Source organism: Colletotrichum abscissum (assembly GCF_030869225.1).
Source record: "Colletotrichum abscissum strain IMI 504890 chromosome Unknown Scaffold_29.1, whole genome shotgun sequence".
In the NCBI taxonomy this organism is placed as follows: Eukaryota; Fungi; Ascomycota; class Sordariomycetes; order Glomerellales; family Glomerellaceae; genus Colletotrichum; species Colletotrichum abscissum.
In genome coordinates, this window is record NW_026850198.1 from 377,482 (window position 1) to 397,267 (window position 19,786).

A 19,786-nucleotide genomic window follows, 5' to 3' on the forward strand; every position below is an offset into this window, starting at 1 on the left:
AAACAGTATTTTTCTTTAACAAGACGGATTTCACAACTTTTTCTCTGTCGAAACGTGATGACTTACGAGGTATACACAGTCACGTAGTGATGTATGCACTACGGAGCATCGACGAAATGGTATCGACGCTACTTTCTGGTTTAGCCATTTTCGGATGTTGAACTCCCCGCAAGCAGAGATGAAGATCTTCACACTTAAAATCGCTCTCTCCAAATAAGAAAGCATTTCGTAGTGTCGGCCGATAAGACATCTACATGGGGGCATAAAGGCATAGAGAGACTCAACACTTGAATAAGCAGCATGAAATAGAGACAAAACATAGCCGCAAAGAATCAGACGCTTTTATTTACCATTACAAGTTATATCTATATCTACAATGGCCGAATTGTAGGGGCCCGTCTGTGTCGGTCCCCAGGGGGTATCATGTGCACATAACCATCCAATTTCCCATCCATATCTGCAATCCCAAGATCGCCGCACTTGAACAAAACTTAAACTCCTCAAAAGAATCCCAACATAGCGAACAAGCATAAAGATGCTGCAGCGGCCACATTGATTTGAGTGATAGAGGCATATGATGCAGCCCCTGACTGGGCTGCGGGTGAGGTCTGCGCAGCGGCGCTCCCTGTGGCAGTCTCATGGCCTCCCAGACCAAGGGCGGGACCGCTCGTCGGAACAGCTGACACAACAGTCGTTTGGCCAGGGTTGTTAACCACTGCCGGTGTGGCCGAAGCAATTGCGGTGCTAGTTACTGGTGGAGGGTCGACTCTAGTCGCAAATCCTAAAGTGACAGCGGTTAGTATCGAGGGTGATGAGATGACCATGATAGTGGCGACTTACCTATGCGTTTTTGGTCCTTGTCGAATACAGCATAGACATTTTTGAGGAAGACGTCTCCTAAAAGCCAGGCTCCCGCTACAACCTCATGGCCGTAAATGTTGCTGGTGCATGTACCATCTGCTGCAGGGCTGGATCTCCAGTCCTTAGGGGAGATGACATAGCTAACGCCCGAGAATGTGTATGTTACATCCTTGTTACTGTCGCACGGCACCTTGTACGTCGTGCCATCGTCCGAGGTAGATCCAGGAATGTTCTTATGGAAGGCAGCGACGTCGCTCTGAGGTCCAAAGACGTAAGAGGTACCGGTGTCAACATAGGCGAGCTTGCCAGCTGCGCCAGACTTGAGGCCGTCGTACTGAATGCCATCAAGAGGGATTGCCCAGTCTCCGTTGTCGTTTCCAACTCCGGTGTAAGTGATGTTGCCAGTGTACTTTTCGGTGTTACAGGTACCAAAGCTGATTTCGCTCGTGTTCGGTCCATCCGCCGCTCTGTTGAGATATACACAGAAAATGTTTGCAGGAAGTTGGCCGGAACTCTTGACAACTTGCATGAAGTTCTCGGTCTCGCCACCCGCCATGGAAAGTCCCAATATGCCGTCGAAAGGGAAGTGGTTGAAATCATCCGACGTCTCGTTGGCCACGCCGAATTGGAAGTCAAACTTCATGCCCGCGAAGGACACAGTGTCGGTGATCTTGTCGCCTTTGACCGAACCCGACCCGTAGGCGACAGCAAAGGTCTCCCCCTTTGGTCTGTACGTGTCCGAGTCCGTAGGGCCGTATGAACCATGCTTCTGGCAAGCCGACGATGTGCAGGAGCTGCCCATAACCCAACTAGTTCCAGCTCCGGTGTCGATGAGCATCCATAGAGGCTTCTCCTTGGAGCCTAATTTGACCTGAGCAAAGTAGGAAAAGTCGGTACCATCCTGAGCGACGGCGGCTGCGGTCTTGAGAGTGGTGTCCGCCGCTGTCACAATGCGATACAGGCTCTGTCTCTTAGACTTGGATGCCCTTTCTCGGATAGCAGCGGACTGGAATCTCGCATACTTGCGGGAAAGACGTTGTACCTCACGGGCAACTCGTTCGGATTCGGACTCTTCAATCTACAAGGCTTTACGTTAGCGACCCTGGGCTCAAAGTTTCATGTCGTTCTTTGGTGAGTGGTTTGACCAGGATCCCAAAGCCACTTCTGAGTATTCATCAGGACATCTCGACTTACCAAAGATTCCTTTGTAATTTGAGGGCCGACATGGAAGCCGGGAAAGTTGATGGCCTTGATGGCATCGACGGCATCAGATCCAAGGGCATCTTGATCCTTCAACTCCCTCTTGTGGGAACTGCATCCACCTTCGAATGGACAATGCTCAGATACGTCCCAGGGAAAGAAGGCGTGAACAGACGTCAAGAACAGGGACAGCTGAGCGAGGACCAAGGTAGAACGCATTATGCCTTGGCTGTGGCTGGCAAGTCGAAGTGACACTCGGTACGGATACGACGAATGGGCGATGAAAAACGTAAAGGTGTCGAGGAGTAAAGTAGGCGTTTTCAAGTCTAAGTCTGGCGGTGATTCAACAGTGCTTGACGTGGTGAATAAACTCAAGGCAGCTTATGACAGGTGATTGACAATCGAAAGACGCTGGACGCTAAGTGATTCGCTAAACAGACGATGTCGGCAAATGTAAGCTCGAGCAAGCAAGCGGGTACCAGACTCCGCGATTTCGGACAGATTATGTTATTAGGGATTAAGTTGAGCGCATTGAAGGCTGGTAGAAGCTGGACGGAGAGCCGTCAGGAGTCGGGTCGTTTACGAGAGGAATGCGTAATCTTTTGATAGTAGGCTTGGCTAGTAGTTCTGAAATGCTGTACGCGGGCCGGTTGAACCAAGGGTGAGACAATGGAATAGAGGGGCGGATGATGGAGGGCGGCGGCGGCGTGGAGCTGCAGAGACACGATGCAAGACAATGAGACAAGTGCAAGGGTGAAGAGCCGAGGACAAGGGACTAGCAGAGGCGATGAGAGGTTCTGCTGTCTGTCTATATCTGTGACCAAAGACAAAAACGAAAAGGCGAGCAAGGGGAAAGCAACTCTTGAAAAAGGATGAGATGCACCCCGGGGGAGGAGGAAGAGGAGGAGGGTGGAGGTCGGTGAGGTCACGTAAAGTGATGATGTGAGGTGAAGAGGAGAGAGAAGAAGGCGAGGAGGGGATCGTGGGGAGTAGATATGGAGATTTGCGAATCGGAGAGCGAGGAGCCCCGGCTGAGTTGCCAGGCCCAGGCGAGCTAAGGCTTCTAGCGACGATGGGCTGGTCCAGGGTCGCAATTGGGAAGTGTGGAAGTGCAGGTGCAGGGTAAACCGCCATGGATGGTGATGGGCGAATAGGCGGGCTGGCAGGGGTACGGAGTACGGAGTACGGGTACCTCACAGCAACTGGAGTTCTGGACGACGCTACAGAAGAAGGTCAGACATGGCTTGTCATTGAAAGGAGCTTCACGTCGTAGATAGCTACATACTCCGTAGGTAGTATTGATTATGAGGGTGCAGAGTACCTTGAGAGAGTAAAACGGCCGGGGGAATACTTTGGAGCTGGCGGACGACGGCTTCCTGTGCTGGACTGGTGGCTCAACCATCAATGACCCCAAGTGGATGGCTCTAGACTCGAGGTAGTTGGGATGGACAGCAGCTAGTCAGATCTGCACACATGCATGCAATTGCACAGGGGGGGGGGGGGGGGGGGGGGCGGTGGGGCACAAGCCAATCAAATCAACACAGGGGCGAGGTGGTGGGTGTAGTAGGGGGGGATGAGAGAGGGGGAAGAAAGGGCGGTGGAGGGAGGGGGAGGTGGGGGGGGGGGGGGGGGGGGGGGGGGGGGGCGGCGTTTCTGGCTTGATTGTGGACTGTGGTTGCCATCGGTTGGTTGTTCATTGCCTTTGGATTGCCATTGGGTCAAACTTGTCAGTTGTTTCTGGCATATGTTCTGGGCTGCGTCGTTTCTCGCGCACCTCCTTCTTCCATTTTCGGGACTTGAATTCTTTCTGCCGCGTCGTTCCGTCTTTCCTGTCAGCCGCGGCCTGCCAGTTTCTCTCTTGCTCCTTCCTCTTTCTTTCTTTCTGTTCATGTCTTACCAAGGAAAGCCATGCCACGGTCGAGGCCACCCCTGACTTGCAAGTACCTGGGTACCTTACGCTTGCACCTATCCTTCCTCCGTACCTACCTTCCAATGGGCGATTGGGTCATGCTTTGTGTGGAGACCACATGGTCCGTGGCGTCATGCAGCTCGCTGTTCTCCAGAGAGAAAAGTGGCAGGAAATACCTAGCAAAACGAAAAGGAAAGAGCCGAGAAACGAGGGAAACACACCGCGACACCTTATTGCCTTTCTCTACGGAGTATTGAGTCTTAACATCAACCGAGAAACAAAGTCTCTTCCTTGTGCGCTCATGGGATGAACGATGGGCAATCCATTGGCCAATTCGACCGTCCATTCAGGTCAACATGCGACATTGATTGACCCCCTGCTTCACGCGTCCTCGACCCCCAGCTGTCGATTCTTTTCTCTTTCGGGTCTGCGCTTCTCAGTCTCCAGTCTCTAATCTCAGGGGCGCTGCTGTCAATCAGAGCTTCTTTGCCAGGCTGCTTGTTGCTTGTTGCTCCTAGGGACCGCCAGCCCATGTGCCCATGCCAAGTGCCTTGGCTTGGTCGGTCCCTTATCCTGCCGGAATCCCACCCCGTCCGTGACTTCTCTGGCGTCTGCCGACGCATGCGGCTGTCGTTCTTGATTCTTCCATTATTCGAGGCCTCGCGGCGTCATTGTCTTCTGTCTCAAATTCCTTCGCCTTATATCTTGACTCGCCGTCTGGATCGGTCTCAAGTCAACACCAGGCGGAGCAAAACTACCGCCAACTCAATCGCTTCGCCGTTTGCATTTGGCATCGCGTCCCATCTCCACCTCAGCAAGCCACTACCTCGTGGTAAAATGCCTTTCGCTCGTCACGGTGGCCTCGGCCGTCGACCGTTACCGTGTGTGGTGGGATACGAAAGTCCAACAGGCAATTACTAGCCGCAGCCACCGAAGAAAAGACGCTTAACCTGCCTTAGCGGCATTGGCGCCTCGAAAACAAGGGGCACCTCAGCCATCTCCACTTCCAATGTCGCCTCGCTGCTGCTTCGGGCCATCTTCTCCAGCTTCTCTCCAGGCTGTTCCCTTGCACCAAAGGTGGCTACCGGCCCTTTTGGGACCAATTCAATGAGTCCAAATGTGATGGACATTGGCCCGTCACCCATCCACCTGTCTACCAATCACCACCACCATCCGACACGGCATCTTTGCTTCTTGTCTCACTGTCGACGCTCTCCCGAATCTCGCCCGCTTCTCGCTCACTTCTTGTCCATGGACTTGGAAGTTGGTCAACCAACCAAGCCACAGCTCCCGTTTCTTTTGTCAAAAGCTCCATGACGACTGCATGCGACTACCAGCGCTGTGTCGAGACCATTTCTTCGGCCGGGAACGTGCGTCTGTCGCCGGACTCGAGCACGGTACTTGCTCGACCGCGCATCCACGTCAATCAAACCGTCAAACGGACTGACGGGCGCTGGGGCTGGCTCGTGCTCCTCATGTTATTTGGATATCCGATCTTCCATGCTCAGGACCGTGGACATATTCCATAGTCCGTACTCGAACTGAGATGGTCCACGCTCGAAGCCCATGTTGGATGGAGCTCCCAAGTTGCAGTGCACCGCAATCTTACGTATCTCCAGTGCTGATAGCTTGCTGCTCTGTGTTCGCCTCCTGTGTAGAATGGCACGACTGGCTACCTCGGTCATTCCACGGGCGTCTTCCAACACTCATTTTCAACCCGGAGCCTCTCTAGCCGTTTTGGCCCTTACCTCTAGGACCCCCAGCAGCTTTTGAGAGCTCCTAGAGTCTGGACCAACATCCAACCGTGGTCCAGTAAATGATCAATCAATGGACTGGATGAGATCAAAGAAGAGATGCATGCGGCAGATACTCAATTCGCGGCGGAAATCATCGCCGTCAAGGACCCCGGGCTACTCCAGGGTTCAATTTGCCTCGAGCCACCTGAGCTTTACACTCAAACTAATTACCCGGCCCTGTCGTTACTGGTCAGAGCTTCTTCCCTTTAAGTCGACTGACAGTCCTCGAGAATGAAAGAAGGCAATTACAGACTCTACCGCCTACAGCGCCTAGAACCCCTCCCACAACAGCATGGAATTCAATCAACAGGCGCGTCAATACTCAGTCTTCTCCCGTAGTGAGGCCTTTGGCTGGCGGCTTCTTGACCCGATTGCAGCGCTGCACGAGCATTAGCACAGCCGGTTCGCGACAGGTAATAACAAGGCAACATGATGCGCGGGCGCCAAATCGTACAGACGTTTGCTAACACTGTTTGCAAGTGATCGTTTAATCATTGTTTAAGACGATGTGCATCATCACGATCGATGGTGAAGTCCACGTTCTGTATCCGATGATGTTGCATATGTAAGAGGCGTCCCTGTCAACATTTCACAGCGAATTAGTTGCCGCCATCTCAGCCATCGTCCACATCTTCTTCAATGAGCTGCTAATGCGGATGTGGCAGGCGGACAGGGGCTTCCGAATGTGGATGTGATGGACAGGGGTCGCGGCCGCGAAGAGTTTCAGCCGCGAATCACCAAGTCTCGATCAGATCAGCGTGGCTTTCGGCTGTTGGACGATTCGTTGCTCCAAGAATGCTCCCAATTCCAAGATGCATTGCACTAATATGATTTGTAACTTGGAAGGCCGGAGCTTTATGATCTTGTTGATCCCTTGGAGGATTGCCAACTAAGGTAACGTTAATGAGTGCAATTATTTCCGACTATGAAGAAACCAGGCATGATTCTTCTCAGTAGTTCATCTGCGGTGCTCTATGCTCTACGCTAAGCGCAATGCCGCCATTTTTTTCCTTACCCATAAAATAAAGCAACAAACGTCAAGAACCGTTATGAGAGAAATGTTCAAGGCTCACCCTGGAAGCTCATTGAATCCAAGAAATGAGCATGATGTATGGTTCTTCCGGAAGTCTAAAATTGTACTTGTGTAATCAGCACTGGTACCGGGGTTTCGTCGGTTCTCCTCCTCCTCTATTTCACCAACATCACTTTTACTTGACTTCTATACAGACTGTCTAGCCATTTGACCGTACATATCCCACCATGTCCGTGCCATCCTCAGTACTGCGGCTTCGAGAGAGTCGTCGGTGCTGGTTGCTGCCAGCCGCTCTTGAACACTCACAAACCTATCTCTATCGATTTGTCCCAATATTGGCCGAGATGCTATGGTGCGTAGAAACCACCAGACTGACTCATTGCACCACCGGAGAGATTCCGCCAAACCCAAAGTCTCATTATAGACCAACGAAACTGTCCCTATGTCATCCTTCCCTAGCCTATCAACCAAATGCGCGAGGAAGGACCAGCCAGAAATATCTGAATGGTGTCTGAAGGACCACTTCTTAACACTCTGAATCAGGGACACAAGCACGTCGAGCTCGGAAACGGCCAGAAACGTCTTTGTCAACCACCGGGCATGAGTCCATGCATAATAGTTACGAGGATGTCGTTCTCCAGCCATCATGACAACCGTCTCGACATCCTGTTGGACCACGACGGGAAGCCCGGCATCACGGTACCGCTCCGACAGCCAGCGTCGATGGTTCCACAACGTTGGTGACTTTGTGTGTCGATGCAGTCGGCTGGTGAGTAGACTATCCACGAACCACTTCTCCCGTGCTAGATTCACCTTCACGGTGTCACCCGCGGAGATCACATCGGAAAGAAGACGCTTTCTGGTGTTGGCGGCTGTGAGGTGCTCAGGGTCCATTAGAAGTAGGACGCTTGTTGCAGCCATCAGCTGCTCTCGTCCCACCGCAGAAGAATCATTGGCTTTGTGCTTCTGAAGGATTTGTCTGGCGAAGAGAAAGGCTTGGACGATGCGCAGCTTGGGAATCGCAACTGCGTTCTCGTCTCGTAGAAAGATCTCGTCTGGACCCATTGGATGGCCCTGGCCTAGAATCTCGATCTCGAGGAGATTATCATCTTGCGGCTGCGCGAAAAGCCCAGAGATTTCGTTAAAGATTTTCTCGTGGTCGCCTTGTTGTAGGGCAGCTATGATGTGCTTGTTCAGAGCTCTCGACATTGCTGTATCGAAGGGTTGTTGAACGGGACCGTCTTGGCCTTGAGCATGTCTGTGAGCCTCACTAAAGCACGCTCGACAAAAGTGATTTGGCGCTTTAACGGCAGCTCTTGCGTAGCAAGCCGAACCACAGGAATGGACCCAGAACCACCTAGGTAGGTAAGTCAAGACGTTGAGGCCGTTCAAGTCTTGCTCCGATGGAATGTAAACGCGGGAGTTGAAGGTGATTGGTTCTTGCTGTTGGACGAGGCGGCGGCCAGTGGCTTACAGTGGCTAAGGTCTCCGCTAAAGATGCAATTCGCGGGGCAATGACATAGGACCACGTTTTCCCGCCCACCCAAGGGCACCCTCGAGCCCTGTCACACACCTACCTATCGACAACCTTTCAGCCTCGCACATCACAGACATGTGCCGATAGATACCGGAACCACCGCTTGCGAGTCTGTGATCTACCAAAGGGTGTCTACCATGCCCTCCCTACTCGTCATCATCCTCGTGCTGGAGGTGTTCTCCCACCTGGTCAACACCGTCGGAGCTGCAGCCATCAACAATCTGGTCAGTCTGCCTTTCACCTCCCTTTGACTTCGCGCCCTGCCGGTCACGGAAAGATCGCCGCGTTTGCTAACAGCCTAGCAGCTCTGGACAACTCTCAACTACCTCCCCATCTCGACCGCCAAGGCAGCCGCGCAGCATCGAAAGCTGCAAGCCGACTTTCTCAAGACGCGAAAGGAGCTGAATGCGACTAGCAGTCAGGATGAGTTCGCCAAGTGGGCCAAGCTCCGTCGGACGCACGACAAGCAGCTGGAGCAGCTAGAGAAGAGCAGTATGTTACACAAGGCTACGATGTGGCTTTCATGCCGGGCTGTAGAGATCGTGATGGCTAACGTGTACACTTTGCCAACACGCAGAGCAAACCCAGGAAGCATCGAGATCAAAGTTCGATACCTACCTCACTGGCTTCAGATGGGCCCTCACCAAGGTCCCTCAATACGGCCTCCCCTTCTGGTTCTCCAAGGAGCCCATGTTCTGGCTGCCGTACGGCTGGTTCCCCTACTACGCCGAATGGATCCTCTCGTTCCCCAAGGCCCCGATTGGCAGCGTTAGCATCGCTTCGTGGCAGCTGGCGTGTTCGGGCATGGTCACGCTCCTCACCGAGCTCATTGTCTCGGTTGTGGGACTCGTGTTTGCGACGAAACAGAGCAAGGGACAGCCGGTCAAGGTTCCTGCGGCGTCAGGTAAGACGGCGGCGCCCAAGACCGCGGCTGATTCGTCTGAGACGGAGAAGAAGGAGTTGTAATGCGGCTAGGCGACTGTGCCGCCGTGGCGAGGACCTTAGGCAAGCACATATTAAATAAAGTAAATGTCTTTGGCTCATAAGGAGTGGTTCCAACATTGTGACGCTGGAAGCCTTTGCTTTTGTCACCGGCATCATCTCGAAATTTGACAGGGGGACCAAAATACCAGAGACGATGCAATTAAGCAGGCAGAGGAAAATTGCGGCACTCTTAGCAAGTCATGCAGACGCTGTAGCCAGTTTAAGGGTCACGGCCGCGTGCTTGTGCATATCATAAAAGAAGAAAATTTTCATAGAATGTATCTCGTCTAAATTTGACGCAAAGTTCTTAATTGCAAGGCTAAGACTTTGTAACACGATCAAGAATAACCCTTGGCAGGGCATTTGGGGTTTGCTCTAGGCGTCATATTGACTTTGGTGACCATTTGAGTCCTTGCGGACGGCCAACAAAGCTTCGAAAGCGCCATCGTCACGTAGGATTGATCTCCTTGTCTTGCAAAAGACAGAGCTGTTGGTTAGTCTGGTAGTAGCAAATTGGAGCTCATGAAACAAAGCTACTGGCAATAGCAACTCTGAATCCCATAATATGTTGCCATCTGAAGCATTCGAGTGGCAGAGCGATTTCCCGAGGGAAAACAACCTGTAATTGCAGGTATCGCTTGCTGTATCTCGTACTTTGAGCTTGATGTGAATGAAGAGGAGGGAAGGTTGGAAGCGTTTGCTGTGGATATTTCGCAAAAAAATATCTGCTGCGAAGGTGCACCGCCACAGCCTATTTTCAGGTCGCGCCACACTACGAGGTTGAGAGACAGACCCATTTCTCGGATTAACCACCAGCCGTGGACCGTGCTCAGCCCCATCGTGTATTCGTCCGGGAGGCAACGACATCAACTTGGCAGCTCTGTGTTTAGTACCTGCATCGACAAGCTTGATCAACAACCCCCATCGAACGGTTCGGAGCTCCCGCCATACATCAAGATGGCGCCGGCACAGGATACCATGTTTCGCTCGGCGAACATGAGTATGGTGCAGCTGTACATTTCGAATGAAATCGGTCGCGAGGTTGTCACAGCCCTTGGAGAGCTTGGTCTTCTCCAGTTCCGTGATGTACGTCGGCAACTCCCTTCCTGGAAACTATCGAGGTCGACATGAATATCGAAGCTAACCGACCGTAATCTATTTAGCTCAATGGCGATGTCAGTGCTTTCCAGCGCACCTTTACTCAGGAGATTCGAAGACTCGACAATGTCGAACGCCAGCTGCGTACGTCATCATTCCCCCAACCGCGCATCACGAACCCTCGGGTTGGGATAGACTAACATCGAGGCAGGCTACTTCTACGCCCAGATGGAGAAGGCAGGAATCCCTCTCAGAAAGTTCGACGTCGATGCCGAAAGACTTGCCAACCCATCGACCTCCGAGATTGACGAACTCGCCGAGCGGAGCCAGAGCCTCGAGCAACGCGTCTTCCAGCTTAACGACAGCTACGAGACCTTGAAGAAGCGCGAAGTCGAGCTCACCGAGTGGCGCTGGGTTCTCCGCGAGGCTGGCGGCTTCTTTGACAGAGCCCACGGCAGCGTCGAGGAAATTCGCGCCTCCACCGATAACGATGACGCTCCTCTCCTCCAGGATGTCGAGCAGCACAACTCGGCCCCTGAGGTCGAGCGGTCCTTCTCTGGCATGAACATTGGCTTCGTGGCCGGTGTTATCAATAGGGACCGTGTTGCCTCCTTCGAACGCATTCTCTGGAGAACGCTGCGCGGAAACTTGTACATGAACCAGTCTGAGATCCCCGAGCCGCTCGTCGACCCCACCAACAACGAGGAGATCAACAAGAACGTGTTCGTCATCTTCGCCCACGGCAAGGAGATCCTGGCCAAGATTCGCAAGATCTCCGAGTCCATGGGTGCTGAGGTGTACAACGTGGACGAGAACAGCGACCTTCGTCGTGACCAGATCCACGAGGTCAACGCTCGCCTTAACGATGTTCAGAACGTTCTCCGCAACACCCAGCAAACCCTGAACGCTGAGCTCACCCAGATCTCTCAGGCATTGTCAGCTTGGATGGTCTTGGTCACCAAGGAGAAAGCCGTTTACAACACGCTTAACAACTTCTCGTACGATCGTGCTCGCAGGACTCTCATTGCCGAGGGTTGGTGCCCGACGAACGACCTGCCGCTGATTCGTTCTACGTTGCAAAACGTTACGAATCAAGCTGGACTCTCGGTGCCTTCCATCATCAACGAAATCCGCACCAACAAGACTCCGCCTACGTACATCAAGACGAACAAGTTTACTGAGGCGTTCCAAACTATTGTCAACGCTTACGGTACTCCCACTTACCAGGAGGTCAACCCGGCACTGCCTGTTATTGTTACCTTCCCCTTCCTCTTCGCTGTCATGTTCGGTGACTTTGGGCACGCCGTCATCATGGTTTCTGCCGCCCTCGCCATGATCTACTGGGAAAAGCCTCTCAAGAAGGTCACTTTCGAGTTGTTCGCTATGCTCTACTACGGAAGATACATCGCCTTGGTTATGGGTCTTTTCTCCCTCTTCACCGGTCTCATTTACAACGATGTCTTCTCCAAGTCTCTGACGCTGTTCGACAGTGCCTGGAAGTGGGATGTTCCCGACGACTACAAGCCTCCTCAGACTCTGACTGGTAAGCTCAATGACCACGGTTACCGCTACCCCTTCGGTCTGGACTGGAGATGGCATGAGACAGACAACGACCTTCTCTTCAGCAACAGTTACAAGATGAAGATGAGTATCGTTCTGGGTTGGGCCCACATGACCTACTCCCTCATCTTCGCCTACGTCAACGCCAAGCACTTCAAGAAACCGGTGGATATCTGGGGTAACTTCGTCCCTGGCATGATCTTTTTCCAGTCCATCTTTGGCTACCTCGTCATGTGTATTCTCTACAAGTGGTCCGTCAACTGGAGCGACCCTCAGAACCCCCGCAACCCTCCTGGACTGTTGAACATGTTGATCTACATGTTCCTGCAGCCCGGCAAGCTCGAGGAAGGCGCGCAGCTCTACCCCGGACAGGCCACTGTCCAGGTCTTCCTCCTGCTATTGGCCGTCATCCAAGTCCCGATTCTGTTGTTCCTGAAGCCTTTCTGGCTCCGCTGGGAGCACAACCACGCTCGCGCCAAGGGTTATAGGGGCATTGGAGAGAGCTCTCGCGTTAGTGCCCTCGACGGCGACGATGACGAGGACCACGGACTCAACGGCCGCCCCAGCTTCGAGTCTGATGGCGAAGGCGTTGCTATGATCACGCAGGACCTGCACGGTGATGGCGAGCACGAGGAATTTGAGTTCAGCGAAGTAATGATTCACCAGATTATTCACACCATCGGTAAGGAATACGAAAGCCAACACCTAACATGAAAATCAAACTAACGATGACTACAGAATTCTGCTTGAACTGCGTTTCCCACACAGCCTCGTACCTTCGTCTCTGGGCCTTGTCACTTGCCCATCAACAACTTAGTTCCGTCCTTTGGTCCATGACCCTTGGACCTGCTCTTGGTTTCTCTGGCATCTTTGGTTCTATCGCTATCGTCGTGGTCTTCTACATGTGGTTCTTCCTGAGTAAGTTGCGATACTCCCCTCTCTTCTCGACATCTACTAACAGCACACTCAGCCATTGCCATTTTGGTCATGATGGAAGGTACCAGTGCCATGTTGCACTCCCTTCGTTTGGCTTGGGTCGAGTCCTTCTCCAAGTTCGCAGAGTTTGCCGGTTGGGCCTTCCAGCCGTTCTCTTTCACTACGACGTTAGAAGAGTCGGAAGAACTGAAGGAGTACCTCGGTTAAGAAACTTCAGCTGGAGGTTTTCCAAGAGTGTGATTTACTGCATTTTGTTTTTCATTGTAACCTTAGTCCCTCTGTAACATAGCTCAATGCACTAGAGCATTAAGTATTTAAACGTGCCAGGCTGCCCGCATGATTGTCGTGAGTGTGGTGGTTATACTACATGATAGCGTGTAAAACGCCGTGAAATGAACACCCTGCATCCAACATGGGAAAAAATCTCGTAGTAACTCTTAACCCCAAAGCGGGGCCGTGACCTCGGCAGCGTGCTCGCAGACACGTCTCACACGGTCGGCAAAAGCCTTGTGACTGCACTCCACCTCCAGATCCTCCAACCAGACGACAGCCTCCATCTTGTCGACCTTGATACGAATGCCCGGCACGGGGATGCCGAGCTTTATGAGGCGCTCAATCTCTGCGCGGCGCCGCGCCTCCAGCTTCTTCTCCTGCTCCGCCTCCGCGTCGTCCTCGGACACGTCCATGGACGCGTCGCTGGCGTCGTCGGACTTGATTGCCTTTGTTGTCACCGCTGCTGCTTCGTCCTCGGGCTGCGGCGGGAGACGGGGTTCGGCGACTGGGTTGACGTTGTCGGCGCCGAACTGGGCTTCGAGGAACATGAGGAAGCGCTCGAGGCGTTCTGTCGCTGGGACGTTTGCGTGGGGGTTTTTGGGGAGGGGTTTGGGGGCGTGGTCGTGGTCGTGGCTGTGGGAAGCCGCGGAGCCTGAGTACGTATAAGTGAGTGGTTAGCGAACTGTAAGAGAAACTTCTGCAGACGTGGAAATCCATAATTATCAAGTAAAAAAGGGGGGGGGGGGGGGGGGGGGGGGGGGGCTGGGGGGGGGGGGGGGGGGGGGGTGGTGGGGGGGGGGTGGGGGGAGGGTGGGTGGGGGAGAGGAAGAGGGAGAGGGGGGGGGGAGAGGGAGGAGGGGGGGGGGGGGGGGGGGGGGGGGGGGGGGGGGGGGGGGGGGGGCGTACGTTTTACTGCTGCGGGACTGCTCTCGATGGAGAACAGACACGCCATGACGGCGTCAGCAATACCGTCGTTGAGCATGTTGCCCTCCCACTCGAGCTCGACCTCTCCGTCGCTGCGGTACCGCACGGCGACGCAGCCCATGACCAGGTACGCGGCCACGAGGCGGGCGACTTCCTCGTCGGCCGCCTCCTCGCCCATCTCCTGGTCAACATCATCACCTTCGCTTTTCTCGGCGCCGTTGCCGTTGCCGTTGGCGACTGCAGCACCGTCAACGGCCTTGTCGTGAGCCGGGTGACCCTTGCGCATCTCGGGGAGCTCCTCGACGCTGCCAAAGACGCCTTCGAGACCCCAGCGCACAAGGTCAACGCCGGCAGCCGTGAGGCGGAGGCGCTGCTTGCAGGTGATTGTGGTGGTGTTGAGGCCGGCGTACTCGCGCAGGTCCTCGGGCGCCATGAGGGAGAGCTTAAAGTCGTTTTGGACGAGGACGCCGGTGACGAGCTGTTGCGGCAGGTAGGTGGGGTCGGAGAGGGATGTCGGGGGAGGGATGGTGGCGAGCTTGCCGACGACTTTGGCCGTCTTGTCCTGCTTGAAGGGGATGCGGAGCTCTTCGCAGTTTTTGGGACTAAAGACCTTAACTTTTGCCGTCTTGCTTGCGTTGAGGGAGAGGAGCTTGGATTTGAGGCGCATCATGTTATGCTGTTCGCCGTGGACGAGAATCTTTGGAACGTGTCAGTCTGCTTGATTCCTTCCCCGGAGGTTTGGGGTGGGTGAGTAAGGGAGAAAGGGGTTCACTTACTACCACTGGGGCTGCGACTTCCTCGATGAACTCACGGTTCTCCGTGCCATCAACATGAGCTGCAAAAGAGTACTCGGCAACGCTGCACCGACGGGGGATGAAGACCTTTTCGCTCTCTCCGCCGGGCCCGCGTCGGGCACCAGCTGTTGTCCGGCTCATGACGGCCTGGATCTGGTCGGGCTCCTGCATGATTTGCTTGGCCATGGTGCCCTCGACGCTGTAACCGGTGATGATAACGCCGTTCTTGTCGTTGGGGGCCCACCTCTCGAGAAGTTCTCTACTCACACCATTCTGAAGCATACCAGGACTGGCCAGCATGACACAGCCTCCGACGTCGTCGAAGCGGTCGAGGTTTTTGAGGGAGCGGATGTACTTGAAGTCCCAGGGCCCGCCCTTGCCGGATCCGTCACCGGATGCTTCGGCCTCGGCCATGCGCTCGCGGAAGAGGCGCTTGATGTTGTCGTTCATGGCGCCGACGTAGGTCTGATAAACAACCATACACTTTCTGGCGAGATTGCTGGCGTAGTAGATTGGGAACCGTTGGAAGTCTGCATGCTTGCCCCAGTACTCATCCAGGATGAGCAGAAGCTCCTGGGCTCTGCCGAGGGCAAAGACTGGCATCAGGACCCTGCCTCCGCGATTAAGGATGCTGGTAATGGACTTCATCAAGGCCTGCTCGCGCTCCAGGCGGGGTACGTGGGAGGCAATGCCATAGGTCGACTCCGTGATCAAGACATCGATCTTGACGCCCTTGGGAACTTCTGCTGAGACCAAATGTCTATCTTGCTCTCGTGAGTAGTCTCCGGTAAAGAAGATTTTGAGACCCGCAATCTCGATGAGGAACATGGCAGCTCCGAGGACATGGCCAGCAGGATAGGGCGTAATGCGGATGGACGAAATGGTGTGTGTGGTGTGGTAATCAATGGCCTCGATTTGAGGGAAAGTGTTAAGATGGTCTGCTTCCGTGTAGACTGGCTGTGACGTCGGGTTGGACGAGGTATTTCCAACACGGACACTGTCTTGAATGAGCCACTTATAGATGGCCTTTGTTGGATGGGTCATGAAGACCCGGCCTCTGAAGTTAGTCTTTGATAAGACGTATGGCAATGAAGCCGCATGATCGACGTGGAAACTGCCATTTATTAGCATGTTCAACACTAAAGTGTCATACAACCGACACCAAATACTCTAGGGCGACAACGCCAAGAGCTATCACAATGGCGAGGACGACAAGGCAAGGCAGGTGGGAAGAATGAAGTCTTTGTATTGTTTCTGTGTACAAGAATGAAATAGCATAAAAGGTGTAGCAATGGGCTCCATCAGGTGCGAGAGTCGCCGAAAGGCACTCGCTATTCCTGGGCCAGAGGTATGATCCCAGATATTGGTTCCCAAGTTCGTTCACCGCCTTGCCCTGCGATCCAACAGCATTTGGGAGGGGGAAGGGGGGCTTACTGGCTGATTAGAAGTACATCAACCGTACTTAGATCGAAGTCGTCGAAGAAAGGCAGCGCTGCAAGGCCATCGTATGCTGGGTGCTGGCCAGCATCAAGCTATGGGAATGGTAGTTAGTACCTGCCTGTTCAATCAAGGAAGGAAGATTGTGCTCGTACCATCACTGTCTTGCCCTTGTATTGGATAATGTGACATGACCTGCCGACTTCGTTGCCACCTCCAAGGCAGAGAAACATCAGCTCGTCGGCAGGGTCGACCGGTTCCTCAGAAACGGTGGCGGCCATGGCCGAAGCCTTTCTCTTTGACGCCATAGCTGCAAGTGTCGCAAGTGCCGCAAGTCGCAAACAGTCGATCAATCTGTATTTGTTAATATCGCACCGATTGGTGGCGGTCAGTTCCCGATTAGATCATCTGTAGCAAACGAGTCGGCGCGAGATGGGTTGTCGGTGAGGCGGTGACAATACTGCCACAGGCTGAAGCAGAGAAGTTGAATTGCAAGTGATAGGAGGTCAGCGGGCAACGCGCAGGGCCAACAGGGTCGCGTAAAAGTTGGCGGCAGCTGTCTGGTCCGCTACCAAGCTCCAGCCTAAACGCTTGGACCATGTAGCACTTGGGCGGGGACAAGGCTGCGCTATCACGTGACTTTAAATGAACGCGGTCCTCAATTCTTTCTGGCGACAGCTCCTGCTTCCATCTGCTCATTAACCCGTCGCTCCGATCATCACCAGACGACCAACACGACAGAGCAATACGCACGCCCGAACGTCACGCTGTCGCCGAAACAAAGTCCTGCGATTTCGACGCGATCTGGAAGTTTTGTCCTTTTGGCCGACTAGACCGGCACGTCAGATGGGCAGAGTCGCGTGAGGATTGCTCAGGCTGTCCGGCTTGCTGAGCTTCACCAGAGCGAGCGGCTTCTGACCAATCTCTCGATTCGATCGCAACCTATCTCTACTACTTGTAATAACAGCTGTCAAGATGGCGCAACCCCAGCCTCAGATGCCTCAGAGGGCATTCTCGCCTCCTCAACCTACATCATCTCCTGCTGCGACGCAAGCCGGCTTTGCGCCTCCGCCTAATAAAAGACCGCGACTTTCCCCTGGCGCAACTCCCCAACCCGAATCGCCGTATTCTACTTCACCCTACGCACCGAGCCCAGGCGCACCGGTTACTCCTTCCACCGCCACGACGTCTGCTGCGTCTCCCGTCTTTCCAAACGCTCAGCAGCAGCAAGCCGCGACGCCGACCTACACGGGACCATACCAACATACAAACGGCAATACCACTCCAGCTCTTGCCCTTCCATCAGCTCCGACTCCTCCACCGCAAGTGTCAACCCCGCAGCCACCAGCGCCTCCCACTCTGCCGCAATACACCTCAGCCACTCTGGCTCTCGGCAACAATAATTCACCTAGCACACCCGTCATGCAGCAGCCTTCGACTCCCGGCGCGATGGGTCCGCCTTCGAGACCTCCTGATCGACCACAAAAAGAGTACGAATACGACGTCACGGATTCGCTGGCAGGCACGGGCATCGATCTACGAGCTGAAGAGCAGTTCCTGTCCGAACTGTATGTTCCGGAATCAAGAACCGGCTTCGCTCCCTACCCCCAAGGCAACAAGGGAAGCTTCTACGGCGCGGGTCCTGCGAACCAGCCTGCTCAGCCAGCCGGCACCGATACCCAGAACCAGTTGGTAGCACAGGCGGCGGAGAAGGCATGGCAGGAATCCGCAAAGCGCCTGGCTCAGACCAGGACCATGGAGTTGAACAACGCTTTCTTGCAAGTCCCTGTTGTCTACCGAAAAGCGGAGAAGTTTGCCAGAGATCAAGGCCTGATACTCAACTTGGAGACCAAGAACAGCAACCAGCCTATGGGGCGTATGCGTCTTCCTGAAGAGTTTCCCGCGCCTACTGTGACGGTAACCACTAAGAAAGGACCGGACTCGACCATGGTGACAACAACAGGAACCTGGATACCTCAGGAGGCTTTCTTGGTCGATCAGCTAGCACTGCTGTCGCTGGCTACTAAGCAGCGTCTCAGAACGCTCATGGAAGATTCCAACCGAATTGCGAAAAACCGGCAGACTTCGTCGCATGGTGAAGTCCCGGAGGAATGGCAAGTGGCGGCTGCACCACTGAAAAGCGCGCCGGAGACGCAAACAGAGGATGGAACTCAGCAGAGTGCGACTGAGAATGGCGCCAGTCCTCGCCCGAGCGCTCAGAAACGTTCGTGTACACGTGTTCCGTGCCAATATAACATACTGACTCTTATTCAGGCCCTCTTGAAGATGCTACTTCCAGCCAGGCGAGCAAGGTGCAGAAGATATCTGCTACGAATACCATGAGTCACACAGTCCGCGAAGTAGGCAAGGCTGAGAGAGACTGGGAGGAAAGACGACTACGGAAGCGCAACGCCCGAAAGGATGGAACCGCAGAGGTCGCATCGACGCCATCACGTGCCGGATCCGTTGCGCCTGGAACTCCTGGCGGTTCGGCACCTGACTCAGAGAAGGCTATCTCAAAGAAGGAACAGAAGAAACTTGATGCTGTGAAGAAGGCAGAGGCTAGCAGCCATGCAAATCAAAACATCACGAGTAGCATGTTCGTCGGAATGCCCAAGACAGGATCGCTTTTCGGAAAGAAGAAAGGCGGCAAGTCATACTCTTGGATGACAGGCGGCAGTGGGGCCAGCACGCCGAGACTTGGCACGCCCGGAAAGGCGGGTGCCGCAGCCGCTTCGGGTCCTCCTGCTCCGGCGAACCACGCGCTTACCGTTGAGGGCCGAGCACGACTTGGCAATTGGCGAGAGGATAAGGAAAAGGGCAAAGGCATCCAAGTACGAGACTGGGTGGCAGCCCTAGAGGGTGACGAAATCGAACTGAGAGCCATGCAGGCGGCTTACGATAAGCTGGATACGTCGGAGCCCAAATAGAGGAAGGGCGATGAAATACCAATCGAAAAGTCGAAGTCGAAATCAGTTATGTACTTTTATTATTAGCATGGCGTTACGCAGACAGCATGGATATGGGATCGCGGTCGGTCTGCATAGTATCTTTAAGGGGGGTTTAAAAATGGGCGGCCACACCAGTCAGGCCACGAAGATGCCAGACGACCGAGCCCACATATCCAGGAGAAAGGATGGAAGGACTCTTTTCCTCAGTCGCTTGGGAGACGGGTAGTCAGAAAGATCCGCTCAGAGTCTCGTCCTCAAACAGGGGGATTCACTGAGAATCGTCAAATACAAATCGTTTGCCAGTACACATCAGGGTTTTCACAGACTAGCCTTCCCCGAAAAATGGTTAGTGAGAGGACAACGTGAGTAAGCGACCGCCGGCAGCAAGCCCATCACGGTACGCGAGCAATGCATGTCTCGGGGCTCTCTCGGATGGCACATGGGACTCTCATTCGTCGAGGTGTACGCAAGCGGCGACCTCACTCGTGAGATT

General features: G+C 54.1%; 6 protein-coding genes across 6 annotated transcripts; 3 read left to right on the forward strand and 3 right to left on the reverse strand.

The window, feature by feature from the left end:
• Positions 1–500: 500 nt before the first annotated feature.
• CABS01_11011 (eukaryotic aspartyl protease) lies at positions 501–2,280 on the reverse strand (the record flags this gene model as incomplete). Its single annotated transcript, XM_060544366.1, has 3 exons — positions 501–781; positions 841–1,939; positions 2,056–2,280. The coding sequence occupies 3 exons, from the start codon at positions 2,278–2,280 to the stop codon at positions 501–503; spliced, it is 1,605 nt and encodes a 534-aa protein (XP_060398642.1).
• A 4,705-nt stretch (positions 2,281–6,985) lies between these two features.
• CABS01_11012 (uncharacterized protein) lies at positions 6,986–8,008 on the reverse strand (the record flags this gene model as incomplete). Its single annotated transcript, XM_060544367.1, has 1 exon — positions 6,986–8,008. The coding sequence occupies one exon, from the start codon at positions 8,006–8,008 to the stop codon at positions 6,986–6,988; it is 1,023 nt and encodes a 340-aa protein (XP_060398643.1).
• Positions 8,009–8,473: 465 nt separating this feature from the next.
• CABS01_11013 (CHD5 domain-containing protein) lies at positions 8,474–9,302 on the forward strand (the record flags this gene model as incomplete). Its single annotated transcript, XM_060544368.1, has 3 exons — positions 8,474–8,560; positions 8,642–8,828; positions 8,914–9,302. The coding sequence occupies 3 exons, from the start codon at positions 8,474–8,476 to the stop codon at positions 9,300–9,302; spliced, it is 663 nt and encodes a 220-aa protein (XP_060398644.1).
• Positions 9,303–10,277: 975 nt separating this feature from the next.
• Positions 10,278–13,121, forward strand: CABS01_11014 (uncharacterized protein; the record flags this gene model as incomplete). The annotated part of the gene is made up of 5 exons (XM_060544369.1): positions 10,278–10,406; positions 10,484–10,562; positions 10,630–12,660; positions 12,717–12,896; positions 12,949–13,121. 5 exons carry the CDS (start codon positions 10,278–10,280, stop codon positions 13,119–13,121), a joined length of 2,592 nt encoding a protein of 863 aa, XP_060398645.1.
• A 230-nt stretch (positions 13,122–13,351) lies between these two features.
• On the reverse strand, positions 13,352–16,650 carry CABS01_11015 (metallo-beta-lactamase superfamily protein; the record flags this gene model as incomplete). Its single annotated transcript, XM_060544370.1, has 5 exons — positions 13,352–13,839; positions 14,094–14,808; positions 14,888–16,019; positions 16,340–16,437; positions 16,498–16,650. 5 exons carry the CDS (start codon positions 16,648–16,650, stop codon positions 13,352–13,354), a joined length of 2,586 nt encoding a protein of 861 aa, XP_060398646.1.
• A 667-nt stretch (positions 16,651–17,317) lies between these two features.
• On the forward strand, positions 17,318–19,272 carry CABS01_11016 (uncharacterized protein; the record flags this gene model as incomplete). The annotated part of the gene is made up of 2 exons (XM_060544371.1): positions 17,318–18,566; positions 18,617–19,272. 2 exons carry the CDS (start codon positions 17,318–17,320, stop codon positions 19,270–19,272), a joined length of 1,905 nt encoding a protein of 634 aa, XP_060398647.1.
• Between the last annotated feature and the right edge of the window lie 514 nt (positions 19,273–19,786).